Here is a 14,174-nt window from a genome sequence, read left to right as displayed (position 1 = left end):
GGCAGACTGGTTAAACTTGCCTCTAAGGACCACGGCTCCCTCACAGTTTTCCTCCCAATGTTTCCCCTACTCAAGGCAAATTTCCAGCTTCAAAAATATTTATGGGTATGGGACAGGGAACAATTGCTCGAAAAGGAAATTCAGGTGAGAGAGAACCTAGGTATTGCCTTTCTATCTACTGGTTCTTCCCTGCAAATGGCCTCATCCTTGTCCCTACATTTGCTTTAGGAGGCAAACCCCTTGTTTGGGTCATAACATCTAATTTTCTTCTATGGAGTTTTGTTTTTGTCCTTGAATGAGTGTTTCTGCTGGAAACCACAGCAGATAAGTGGCTGTATTAATGAATCTTGTCTAATGATTTGCACTGAAGAGTTTCTACCTACTAGGGAATCAGGTTTTAAATATTGAGGTGGAATGAGTATGTGGTTTTGAAAACAATGTTGAATAAAAACCACTACAAGTAGAAGTTGGCTGTCTGTCATGAATAAACCATGCCTTCCTTATTCCAGGTCTTCATTGTTTCTTTTCCAGCCCTGCTTCACCATTTGTCTGTGTTTTTAAAATTTTATTTGTTGCATTTACCTGAATTGTCAGCTATTTCAGCTATTTTCTCAGGCTCTTTTCGCACACGCAAAATAATGCATTTTCAAACCACTTTCACAACTGTTTGCAAGTGGATTTTGCTATTCCGCACAGCTTCAAAGAGCGCTGAAAGCAGTTTGAAAGTGCATTATTCTCCATGTGCGGAATGAGCCCTAGTTATTAGGGGATATATTAACATAGGTCAGCTGTAAGAGCATGCACATTGCAAAACACATTCAACTTCTGCAACAGGACTTAAATAGCATATTGCAACTGCATCGGTTTGATTCTTAATAATCTTCCTGATTGCCTCTAAAAACACTTAAATAAGCAGTTTAAACAAACAAATTGCAGTTGAAATAAACAAAGAAAGAAAATGAAACAGCTAGATCCTAATCAAGTTTTGAATTTCATGAGATAGTCCATATGGTAGATGCAAGCCAAAAGCTCTAGGGCTTGTGTCCAAAATGTTGCTTTAAGTGTCTATAAAATGGAAGAAGACAGATGTTCAGCTAGATGTTAAGATGTCTCCAGGCTAGTCTGATCATATCTCAGAAGCTAAGCAGGGTCACCACAGCAAGTATTTGAATGGGAGACCTCCAAGGAATACAAAGGTAGAGGCAGGCAATGGCAAACTATCTCTGAATGTCTCTTGCCTAGATAACCATTAGGGTCACCATGGCAGATAAATGGCAGGAAGAAAATTGCCTCCAACTCCCTCCCTATTTAAAATAATCTCTTGAATTTTGTTTTAATCAATCCAGCCCACCCAGTTTATTCAAAGTATGAGACTACCACAGACAATCAAAATGTCATTCCAAACTTCCTAGATTTTGATACATATACATGCACTCACTGTGTTTGTAGTCCCGGCTTTGTCTATTCAAACAACAACAAAAAAACTACAGTGGAATTGTGAACAGAATTGCAAGGACTCTGTTGTTCCATTGGTATACAATTAACTAGACTTTATGAAATTATTCCAGATTCCTAAACTTGGGCTGTTTCCGCATGGCCAGAGGCAGCAGCTTCCCACCGGCTTTGATTAAACCGGTGGAGCGTCAGGACCGTTCACATGGTCCCATGCGGGCAGTCCCAATGACGATGCTGCCCACAGGGGTGGCTCCACATGGAGCCACCCAGAGTGTCTGCAAGGAACTTACCTTGCTTTCCTCTGCAGCTCCAGGTAGCTGGGAAGACACGCCCATGCTGCCCTCTGACCCTGAGGGGTCACAGGGCAGCATGGGCGTGTCGTTCCAGCTGCCCAGAGCTGCAGAGGAATGCAAGGTAAGTCCCTCACAGACACTGGAGGGGCCAAAAGCGGTGCCCTCACACTGGTGCAGTGTCTTTTTTGTTTACACAGATTCTCCCCCATGCAAAGTATTTTGATCTCTGTTAAAGGATTCAGTTTCCCCATTTCACTGTGAGAAATGTTCTAGTGGCAAATTTCTTTTTTAGCATAAGACAAATATTGGATCCAAACTACTGTGTTCTACTTTTTTTATTATTCTGCCTGAAATATAGTAGAATACAAATGAGCACAAAAAGAGTCCTGCTCAATATGACCAATATTCCATCTAGTCAAGTATTCTGTTTCCAATGGTAGAAATTTCCAAGCCAGGAAGGTGAAGAGTTATTTCTCCTTGCTGTCACCAATATCTAGTGTGCTGAAGTATACTACCTCTGAACTTGGAGGTTCTATTCAGCTATCACAGCAAATAGGCATGGCTAACATGATCTGATAGTATATAAACATGTGTGTTTTGCATGTGCATATCATACATGAATGCAAAAAAAAAGGCTTGTTTGAAAAATCCATTATTTGGCAATGCTGATTTCTTGACAGACTTGTCCAAGATTAACTTTTTGGTGAAGAAATAGTTCTAAAATATACTGTGTGATTCTTTTGATTTTTCTTTCTTTTATTAGGTTGGCAAGTTGGAGAGGGAGAAAAATCAGGAAGTTAAGCAGATCAAAGAACACGAACTGCATAAAAACATAGTAACTGTAACAGAACTCAAGGCTAAACTTCATGAAGAAAAAATGAAGGAGCTCCAGGCAGTTAGAGAAGGACTTTTAAGACAGCATGAATCTGAGCTTCTTAGAGTCATAAAAATTAAAGACAATGAAATCCAGAGACTACAGGCCTTATTAACTACTGTACGGGATGGAACGCCTGATAAAGTAAAGACAGCTCTTTTTACTGAAGCAAAGGAGGAGGCCAAGAAAGGATTTGAAGTGGAGAAAACCAAAATGCAACAGGAAATTTCAGAGCTCAAGGGTGCTAAAAAACAAGTGGAAGAAGCTTTAACTGTGGCCATTCAGGCAGATAAAATGAAAGCAGCAGAGATACGGAGTGTGTATCATCTACACCAGGAAGAAATCACCCGAATAAAGCGAGAATGCGAGCGGGAAATTCGCAGACTGGTATGTGTGGCTATCAATAATTCTGGTGGATTGGGGGGAAGAATGTAATTCCTGTGCATATGTTGAAAACTGTTTAAAATCCACATAATAAAGTGTCCCGCTTTGAGACTACTTAATCTGAACAGAATCTGTGATCCTTCTGAGGTTCACCCAGCACTAATGAAAAGGTCGATGATGAGTTTGTCTCTAAAACATATGCTCTGCTATAAGCAACAGGCTGCAAGATTCTGATCCAGGTTATCTCTTTCTGGGGATGTCATCTGGCATCTGTGTAAATGATAATTTCAATTACTTGAGGAATGAGCTTCACCTCGCCACTGGTTAGTATACAATAGGGGTTTTGAATTACATTTCAGAAAGATACATAGTAAATTCTGAGGACTGTTTGTCTTTCTAGCATGTGACTTGATTGCGGAGATGGTAAAGAGTAATCTAGGAGAGCGGAAGGTATGTTTTCAAACTCACTTTGCAAAAAGTTTTCTACCACAACATTTTAAATTATTGTGGCTATTGTTCACCCATAACTTGCAGGCTCACTTGGCAACTTGCTTTCTCTTTTATGGTTTTCTTTAAAAATGAAGACATTTTGTGTAAAAACAACATGCAACCAGTGTCTTGCTGCAACCTTTTAGTATGCTGTCGTAGCACAGAATATACATATGTGAACTTAGCATATTTGATACACCCTGTTTGTGTTTATCATATCTTTTACATGAAAACAATACTATGTAGAAGGACCCTCTCACAATTTTGATTTCTGGAATAGTGTCTTTGTGCTACATGAATTGCTGTATTTTGCATACTGATTCAGTCCGAATATCTTCTGTTACATAGTATTTCATCTCCTGGGTAACTTAGAATTTGAATAATTTGTACATGATTCTTTAAAGTTATATACATTTAGTATATCCCATAACTGTTTTTTTCTGAGTTTACCATATAATCAGTAGTTGTGATGGCAAAGTCTTATTATCAATTTTTTCCTTCCATATTAATTGGTACCATATTTGTATGTTACATTATTCAAATTTATCTTTAACCATGCTGTGATTAAAGTTGATTCACATGTTTTTAAACACTATTTTTGCATGATATATGCAGTAAAGTGTCCCATCTGCAATAAATCACCATGGGTTAGAATTTTTTTTAGGTACATAAGTGGCCCTTTCCACACAAACCAAATAAAACATTTTGAGGCTGGAAAGAAAATGTTTCCTCCATGGAATTCTGCATGATTTTAGCCCAAAAATGTTTTATCTCCTGCCTCAGAACTTTTTATTTGGATGCTGTTTTCAAGCGATCATTTTCTGAAAATGGTTTCTGGAAGAATGTCTTTTGTGGAACCATTTTCACTCCTGTGCAGATCTCTTTAAAATGTTTCCCATGTCACTCTGCATTCCCTCAATTTCCCTGTTGGCCCCATTTTATGAGTTCGAGTCAGCAGTCTTTTCCCCATTATATTTTAACATTTTGTGTCTCAGGTCTACATAGCTATGTGGACAACCCTTATAGAATCACAGCAGGTGGCTTTGAAGTCTGGTAGCATTGAATCTACAGATTTGTTTAAAAGACAGAATAATCCACAATGGCAGCCAGGAAACATTTTCAAGGGGGTGAGTGTGGATGAACAGATGTTTTTCAAGGGTTTGTGCAGAAAGGGCCTGTGTTAAGTTCCAAAAAATCGCTTCTTACTTATGATGACTCTATGAATGAACTACCTCCAAAATGTCCTACTATTAACAGTCTTGATTAGTTATTGCAAGCTGGGAGGCCATGGCTTCCTTTGTTGAACCAGTCCATCCAGAGGTGGGATCCAACCAGTTCTCACCACTTCTCTAGAAGTGGTTACTAATTTTTTCTGAGTGCCGAGAAGGGGTTACTAAAGCAATCTCCCTGCCCAATAGGGACTGGAAGTGCGTGTGTGCAGCAGCACTACTGTTTGAATCCTACCACCATCGGAACCTGTTATTAAAATTTTTGGATTCCACCGCTGAGTCCATCTCATTTTGGGTCTTCCTGTTTTCCTGCTGCCTTCAACTTTTCATAGCATTATTGTCTTTTCATAATGTGACCCAAGTACAATAGTCTCAGTTTGGTCATTTTAGCTTCTAAGGAGAGTTTCGACTTGACTTGATGTAAAACCTGCTTGTTTATCTTTTTGACAGTCTGTGACACCTATAAAACTCTCATCTGATGCAACATTTCAAATAAATCAGCATTCTTCCAGTCAGTTTTCTTCATTGTCTAACTTTCACACCCATAAACAATAATGGGGGGTATTATAGTATGAATTATCTTGGTCTTGGTCACCAATGGCACATCCTTACATTTTAGAATCTGTTCTAGCTCCTTCATGGCTGCCCTTCCTAGCCTCAGTCTCCTTCAGATTCCTTGGTTGCAGCCTCCTGTTTGGTTGACAGTGGAGCCAAGGAATTTTTAACAGTGTCAATTTCTTTCTTGTCAACCTTGAACTTATGAAATTCCCCAGTAGTCATTACATTTGTCTGCTTGATGTTCAACTGTAATTAGCTTTTTATATAGGCTAATTTATTATATTGATTGAGCTCTTTGATGTTTTCTATGACAAAGATGATAGTGAAGGATATATCTTCAGTTGTGCATGAAATGATGTGCTGTAATACAATTTCTTCAGATCTATGTAGTATCCAGAATTAATATTAAAAATTCCTTTCCAAAGTAAAATATATGTTTTTGATGAGAGGTAATCCACTTGAGTTAAATTTCATTTCATCCCACTTGTTCAGTTGAAGAACAACCAATTCTATCACCCAAAGTCATAAGGGAAAAATGAGGCAAATGCAATAACATGTCTGATTCTCTCTTATAATTTCCCCTTTTAAAATCAATAGATCTAATTATCCTTTTCTGCACTAGACACTGCGGGTGGGGAGGGGAGAGAGCATGCAAAATTGTATCTAAAATGTTCAGGTATGGAGAGAACTAATCTTAACTATATAGCTAACTTTGGAATATGGTTTTAAAAGGTTATGGGATAACTATATGATCCTGTACAAAGTTGCAATAAAAACATGATGCCTCCTGTTTCATTTACACTGATTATGTTTCAAGAAGAATCACACATTGTGCGGAGAACATTTTATGATGTGTTTTGCATTCAGTGTGGTACATGCCATGCAGCCATTCCAGGGTGGGAAAACTTGCCAATGTGGTACATGTCATGGTAATATCTAGATTAGATTACTGCAATGCCCTTGAAGAATGTCCAGAAACTGCAGTTGGTACAAAATGCTTTAGCCAAAATGTTAAGTTGGTAAATCAGCATAACATTTGCTATGTTCCAATCTTCTGGTACAGTGACTGATTTTAGCGACAGATTACATATATTAGTTAGTAGATCAACAATCTCACATTTCAGTTTGGGTAGATGCCATCAGGACCCAGAAACTTACTAGTTTTTAATTCTCCCTGTAAGTCAAAAAGTTTATCTCTTATCACCTCTCATTTCTTCAGACCCCCTTATGAAAAAATATAGCCTCTGGCCAGGCTACTTACCCCCACTGTCCGCAGTGAACACACATACAAAGAATTCATTTAGTTTCATTGCCATCTCTCCATCTTCCTTTAGCAATCCTTTCAGTCCTTGGTCAAAGACCCAGCTTTTTCTGTAGCTGGTTTTCTGCTCTGGATATATTTAAAGAAATGCTTATTGTTTGTATTAAATGCTTACTGTTTTTCTTAATTATTTTAATATTTTTATTCAAAATATACTTTGGAGGCCTAATTATTAACTTCCACTTCTTTTACCAGATCCTTTGCTCTTTTGTGTTCAGTTCATTAGGGCAGACCTTCCATTTTTAAAAGGGTTTTTAACCATGGAGGCATCCTTTCCACCTGGCAGTACCTGGGGAATACATTCTATCTGGCCCTCGGTGTGGTTTTCAATAACTTCCAGGTATCTTCTAGGGATTTGACTCTCCTGTGATTACCTTACAGCTTTGTTCAAACTGGTTCCCTAATTTTTGTAAAGTTTCCTCGTTTGAAATCAAATGGTACAGTTTTTTACTTTAGAAGCAACTTTCCACTGACATCAAAGCTGAATTTAATTGCATTATGAGCCATTTATTCATTCACTACTTACATTGCAACTGTTTGCTTCACAGTGGGTTTTCCTGCAGTTTTTTGTTTACACAGATTCTCCCACATGCAAAGTAACCATAGCCAAGCCAATCTGTCATTTTGCCTGCCTGCTGCTTCCTTGTTGTTTCTGTGCAACCTCCATTTGGAGAGGTTGCCAGAAGACTTGTTGTTGTTGTTGTTGTTGTTGTTATTTATTCGATTTGGTAGACCGCCCTACCCCCGAAGGGCTCAGGGCGATCTACAAAGCAATAAAACACAATACATCGAATAAACTCAGTTAAAACAACAAATACGTTAAAAACATTTGCCGCAGTAATCTTCTATAGTTAATTAATTAAAATAGATGTTGTTGTAGTTGTTGTTAGTCCCTCGCAGATACTGGAGGTGCCAAAAGCAGCGGCCTCATGCTGGTGCAGTTCGCACCGCGCTGGCAGAAAGATGCCGCTTTTTAAAAACCTCACTCAGGGAGCGAGGTTTAAAAGTGGCATCTTTGTGTCACTTGGGCAGGCCCATCACTGCTGCTGCGATGCAGCAGCGCCTGCTGTATGAACAGCACCCCAAGGACAGTGTTTTATCTGTCCCTAGGGTGCTGTTTTTTGCCTATGCAGAAACAGCCAGGAAATAATTTCTCACTGAGGAAGTATGCTTTCATATATTTTGGACAATGTCAAAGACTGAATCACTCAACAGATATATTGGTATTTTTATATGATCTGGTCAGTGATACAATCTCTTGTGTTTCTCATGTTGAACATTTTTAATTAGACCACAAATTAATATTACTCTGCTGAAAGGGCAAATACTTTAATACCAGACTATTTTCTAGTCTGCATCATCATGACCTAGAAGCCATACATCTTTATGCTTTATATATATCATTTAATAGACAGAAAAATAACAGCCTGGAGATCTATTAGATTTAACATGGCACATTTTAATCATCCACATGAGACAATTAGTGAGACATCAAAACTAACAGAGTTATGCGTTTATAAATCCATTGACTGAAGTCAGTGATCTTAGAAATGCATAATTCTGTTTAGGAGTGTCCTGTAACCAAGAACAGAGCATTGGTACAGATTTCAACATAGCTGTTGTTACAAAATAGCAATGAGACCTGTGGCACCTTAAAATCTAGTACATTTATTACAGCTTTCAGAGGCAGGCGCCTACTTGCATATCATACACTTGATGCAGCTAGGTAATGCTTATGAAAATTTCTTAGGCCTTGAACAGAGTTGGTTGGGGGACTGTGTATTATGCAGCAGTGATCAAAACCAAATTGGAAAAGCAAATTATGTCAACTTCTCACTGGGCTTTTTTGAAAAGGAAAAAAAGCATTGGTGAAATAATGGTATGCATAAATCAGGAGAGCACAGTTTCTGTATACAACTAACATCCTACTGTTAAAATATGTCACCTGGATGGAAATGGTAGAAAATATAATTTGGCAAAATATGAGAGTTGTAGATTTCTAAAGATTTATATCCTGTGGTTTTTCAGATTATTGTCAGGCATTTCTTCTGTTCTCTTATGCAACAGTACTTAAAACAGCTGCTTTTGAACCCTTCCCCCCACCCCGCCCCCAGTATGAAATCTTTGATCACTCTTCTAGTTCTGCAGTTGACAATTCTATGTTAATGTATTCTTCTTATCTTGATAGTTTCTGTTCTTTGGAGAAGTGTTGCAAGTATGATTGATGCCTTTGATGGATAGGCTTAATTTCTACTTAAGGAGCTTGTTAATTAAAATACAGAGTAAGTCTGAGTAAAGGTTAGCATTGCTGAATCCGAGAGAAAAAGGAAGCAATATGTTTTTATTTCAAAACAGGCTAGACTCCATTAACATCAGCCCCAGTGACTGCACTGTGTTTACCGTGCGTGATGATCCTGCACATGGTTCTGAATCCTTTCAAGAAGCATGCCTTTCAGTTGCCATGCCATAACTAGAGGTTTTCCCACAGCCCAAAATTGAGAAGAGTATTTGGTAGTTGGTGTACCTCAGTGCACAACTGGCAGATTTTTCTTCTTAGGGATTGATGTACATATATATAAGGATTACAGGGAGGGAGAAGGTCACCCAATAAGCTTCATGGCCAACTGGAGATTTGACCATGTCTGTCCGGACTTTGGCCAATGATCACTTGAAATACCATGAAATCTCTTGTGTCAGCATGAAAATTGTGATGGAATTTGCTTGTAATAGTAAACCTAACCACTCTTTCCCTTTTGCTTATTGTTCTTTGGCCCAAGGCCAGTGCATTGGATCCAATAAAAAGTGAACAGAAGGAGTTTATGGAACAGATCTCTCCCCTTTCTTTTTTTTAAAAAGAATATATACACCCTGACTGTCCCCTGTGGTCCTAGGTGGTTTGCAAATACACAGTGCCTAATGCCCCTGAAAAGCTGCTCCTGAGGTCAGGTTGACTTCAGGAACAGAGAAAGATATACCATGGCTGATTGGCATAATGCCATCATATAGCAAAATGCTGATTTGGTTTGAGGAGACCCAGGTTCAAATTCCAACTTGAATTAAGTACTTGAAAGGCTAAGAAATAGTTAAAGAGACAACCCAAAAATAGTGTCCCCTTTAACTATTTTTTTACATTTTAGGTGTTTAATTTTGTTGGGTCAGGTTGGTTCCCATCTTTTTTGTTTGTTTGTACACCAAATTCCAACTTGGCCATGATATTCACTGGTTGATCTTTGACCAGTCACTTTCAGTATAACCTACTTGATGGGATTGTTGCAAAGATAAAAATGTTGGAGAGACCATGCCTGTGTATGCCTTTCAATACATGGAAGAAGAACAGGAATGAAATAGAAAAGAAACTGGCCAAAAGGTTTTTCCATGGCCAAAGAAAGAGCTTGCATAAGAACAGAGTGTGATGTTTCCCTCTTTCCCCTTCTTGCTGCAGTCCTCTGAACTCTGTTATAGAGGACCCCCCAACCCACAGAAATATGTTTTTGCAGTGGAGGGCAAAAAAAGCTACAGAGGGAAGCAGAGAATGACTCTTTTGTGAATTAGTTCCATTCAGGTGTCTTTGGATCCAACCATATATTTTAAAAAAGTAATAAGAGCAGAAAACGGAATTAACTGTGACGGTATTTCATTCAGCCATTCATGTCCTTGTACACAAAGTTTGGGGTTTTGGGGGGTTTCTCCAGCTATTGTGCCCTTGTGATTCCCCTTAATGGTATATTGACTGGAGAAAGTTTTGTGTTCCTTTGATCTCATGGTCTTTAGTTACCCCTTCTCTCGTAAGTGATTGACAGGTCATCTATGCACACTGCTGCCCTTACATGAAGCAGATGTCCAGTATACATTCTAATTGATTTCTGTGACAGTTTGCCTTCAGGGAATTCTGGAGGTCATGTATCAACCAATGATGAGCATGGATTTTCTCGTTTGCAATTAAAACCTTTGTCCAGGAGGGTTATTTTTTTTCTTTCTGAACCCAGATGTACGTTTAAAATGTGGCATACATTTTTTTCTTCTAGTACAATATTTTCTTAGCAATCCTTATAATGGCTCTACAGGTCTGAGCAGCTTATTCTGTATTAAAAATTACACACTGGTTTTTATTCTGATAACAACTGTGGGCCAAGCCATTGGTCTGATAAAAGCAATATTAGCAATTGCACTTGTATATCACAGGAAAAGGGATGGGAAGCAGAGAAATCCCCATATTTTATGGCTCTAAGCTTGCATAATTGGCAGCAGTGTTGCTCACAAGCTGTTTATTAATTAAAATGCATTCATAGTGGAGACAACCTGCTAAATAGAAAGTGGGAAACATCCATGCTGTTAAACAAGCCATTTTCTTAAAGACGATTGGCTACTCTTCTCATGTATATTCATGGACTCTGTTTCACAAGTCGGCCTTCTGTTATCAAAAGTAACTGGGTGAAATTCTAAGACAGGCATTATGCAAATGTGAGACATTGTTAGCTTGGTTTTCTTCAGGACTGAAATAAACGTGCGAACTAGTCTTTTTGGGTTGCACATCTGGATACTGATACAGCACTCCCAGTGAGTTGCGGCCCCTTTTGTAGTCTAATCTCTCCTTTGTGTGGATGGTATGGAGCAAAAAGGCTGTAAAAGTAAGTGTGTGTGCCTGTGAGTATGTGTGTGATGTACTGATTTTACTGCTATCTATAAAATAGGTTAATGATCTTTATAGCCATGTTTTCATTCTGCAACTCAGAAAACACATGTGAAAAGATTTTTTTTTTAAGTGCAAAAAATTCTCGGTTATTTTCCCGTTCCAGGTATAAAATGTAAGCAAAAGGTAACAAAGCTTTCCTTTCATATGTGTTTTTTCTCTAAATTTTGCCTACTAATAGAATTTCTTTATGTTTTGATGGACAGGGATTTAGCTTTCCAGATTTTTCATCTTTATAATCTCAGCCTCTCTCTGTTACCCAGCTGGATGCACAGAAAATGCATATCAGATAGTTCTTTGTTGTACATCCTACAGTAGATTAGCCACATTTTTGACACAACACTAAAAAAAGAATGTCCTTGTATGTTTTGTTTGTGTGTGTGTGTGTGTGTGTGTGTGTGTGTTTAATATAATGGTCTCGCTGCAAAAAAGCATTCTGCCACTGTGATTAATTTAGTATATAGACAAATTACATTGCATGTATCAGAGAAGATTACTCAGCCCTTCAATTCTTGCTTACATGTTTTGTGGGTTGTCTGCTTTTGAAACTTAATTCCATGTTTGATATTTTCACTGGGCCATATTAACACAAAACTACAACTCCTCTGCAGGGGGTGGGGAGAGAGAACAAAATTATAGCTTAGGGTTTGCAGACAATAAAATTCATACTTATGGGAGATTACCCCCCCCCCCTCCAGTTGTATTGCTCACTGATCATTTAAAAAGTATGTCATACATTAATGGGGGAAACGGAGGTGGAAAAGCAATGCCAATTTTATGACCGGGGAAAGGATAATATTCATTGAAGTGTGACATTGTATTCATGTGTTTACTTTTCCCCCATAACAGGTTAACACTGTGATTTTCTAATTCTCTTCTGAGAACCTTCTGGTTCCTCAGAAGCTCATCCAAATAATTATAAGATCAATATTAGTGTAAAATTACTGGATTTATTAAGTTGTTCCTTAAGATACCAAACTGCCTCTGCACATTTCAAACCAATTTCAAATACAAAATTAAATAAAGTTTTTTCAGTATGGGTTTTTTTTAAAGTGCTGTCTGTTTCTCCAGGGCTGAGGAAGCAGTTGTTCTGAAATGTTTCCTCATAAAAAAGTAATAATGCTAGTCTGTGCCATCTCATATTGTTGAAGGTACTGGTGAAATCTTTGACAAATATCTTTACTCGGGTTAACAGCCCCCTGCCAGCAGATACTGTGAAATTGGGGGTTGGTGTCTGGGGAGGGTGAGTTTCAGGGGAATTCTTGGAATTTCCCCAATGTTTATGGGTTGTTTTTTTTACAGAGATTGAGGATATTGCTAGACTGGCAATGGGAATGTGATGTCACCTTTGGGTGGAGGGTCAAAGGACATGCCATCATTTCTGAGTGATACTTTAGCATTCCACTTAGTTTCTGTGACCTTTGCCATAGGGACCGATGAAAATTCCTAGAATATCACCACTGATAACAGCATCCCTATTCCAATATTTTTCCTGCTTATCAAATTACCAAGGATGGGGGAGTAGCAGTAGGAGAGGGAGTTTGGTAAGCCTAATTCCTCTCAATTTTTCTCTGCAGCGCATCACTACAAGGAGGTGTTACAGATGTGTTTTAAATTACACTGCATAGTAGCATTGAGTCTCCAAAGGTCTGCAGAGTGTTTATTAACCACGAACCCTACAGCATGCCCCAGAATCCTCTGCAATGCATTAGGTGGAGTTACCAATCTCAATGTGGGGACCTGAGTTCTTCTGAAGTTACACTGACCTTGATACAACACAGATCAGTTTCCCTGGAGTAAAAGGCAGCTTCAGGGTGGGTTCTGTAGCATCTTTTCTCTGTTTCCTTGGTTCCAAGACCTCTGTCTTCTATACTATTACAGTACATCCATGTATAAAGTGGTAGCCTCTAAAGTACACACATACGCTCCATGGGCACATTACAAATAATACAGAATATATATTTTAAAAAATCAATGACTAACAGTGAATTGGAAAAGTAAATAAATATTTTTTCACAATTATGTTGAGTGAACTTCCTCCATTTCTCACTAAACATTTTCTCAATGCAAGCAGTAAGTGGAATAATATTTTAAATTGTTATATTTGCTATGCTATATTTGCAAATTGTGTGTTCGCTGCCCTGAGCCCTTCAGGGGGAGGGTGACCTAAAAATCTACAGAATAAACACACAAACAAATATTGTGGTACAGGCATTAAAATGGCTCTACTGATCTTTATTATGCATGTGTGATATACTTTGGGAGATTATGAGGTAGAGTGATAAACTATGACCAGGAAGAAGGCAGGGAAATGGGGCAAAGTATGGTACTTTATGGAACTTCCCACTTCTAGGAAATAATTGGTATACAAAAAAGAAAGGAGATGCCACCATGTAAGAAGAATGTCCATGCAGTTGTCAGTCAAAAATTGATTGATTGATTGATTGATTGATTGATTGATTGATTGATTGATTGATTGATTGATTGATTGATGTAACGAGAATTGCTTCAGAACTATCCCTGGAATCAAGATGCTTGGATGACAAAAATGGAATCCAGAGATAGGGCCATATGCTTTCCTGTGTATAATGGAAATAGGAAATAATAAAGTACACAGATTGTGTCTCAAGATCTGAGTACATAGACTGGCTCACAGATTGAGAGCCAACGTGATGTAGTGGTTAAGAGTAGTGGACTGTAGTCTGGAGAACCAGGTTTGATTCCCTACTCCTCCACATGACTGGCAGACCTTCCTTGTGGGGAGAGGAAAGGAAAGGAGTTTGTGAGCCACCTTGAGTCTCCTTACAGGAGAGAAAAGTGGGGTAGAAATCCAAACACTTCTTCAAGTTACCACCCAATAATGCATGTGAGTTGTGGATTC

The 14,174-nt window shown here is 38.4% G+C and overlaps 1 protein-coding gene across 1 annotated transcript in view; it reads left to right on the top strand.

Annotated features, from left to right (window-relative positions):
* JAKMIP3 (Janus kinase and microtubule interacting protein 3) overlaps positions 1–14,174 on the top strand; it is a 124,523-nt gene that overhangs the window by 60,171 nt on the left and 50,178 nt on the right. The window contains exon 3 of the mRNA XM_048506879.1: positions 2,512–3,009. Within this exon, the coding sequence (XP_048362836.1) occupies positions 2,512–3,009 (498 nt within the window). The remainder of the gene's footprint in view (positions 1–2,511; positions 3,010–14,174) is intronic.

This window comes from Sphaerodactylus townsendi, linkage group LG08 (genome assembly GCF_021028975.2).
Source record: "Sphaerodactylus townsendi isolate TG3544 linkage group LG08, MPM_Stown_v2.3, whole genome shotgun sequence".
In the NCBI taxonomy this organism is placed as follows: domain Eukaryota; kingdom Metazoa; phylum Chordata; class Lepidosauria; order Squamata; family Sphaerodactylidae; genus Sphaerodactylus; species Sphaerodactylus townsendi.
Note: the sequence above shows the minus strand (reverse complement) of the source record. Positions and strands in the feature narration are given on the sequence as shown.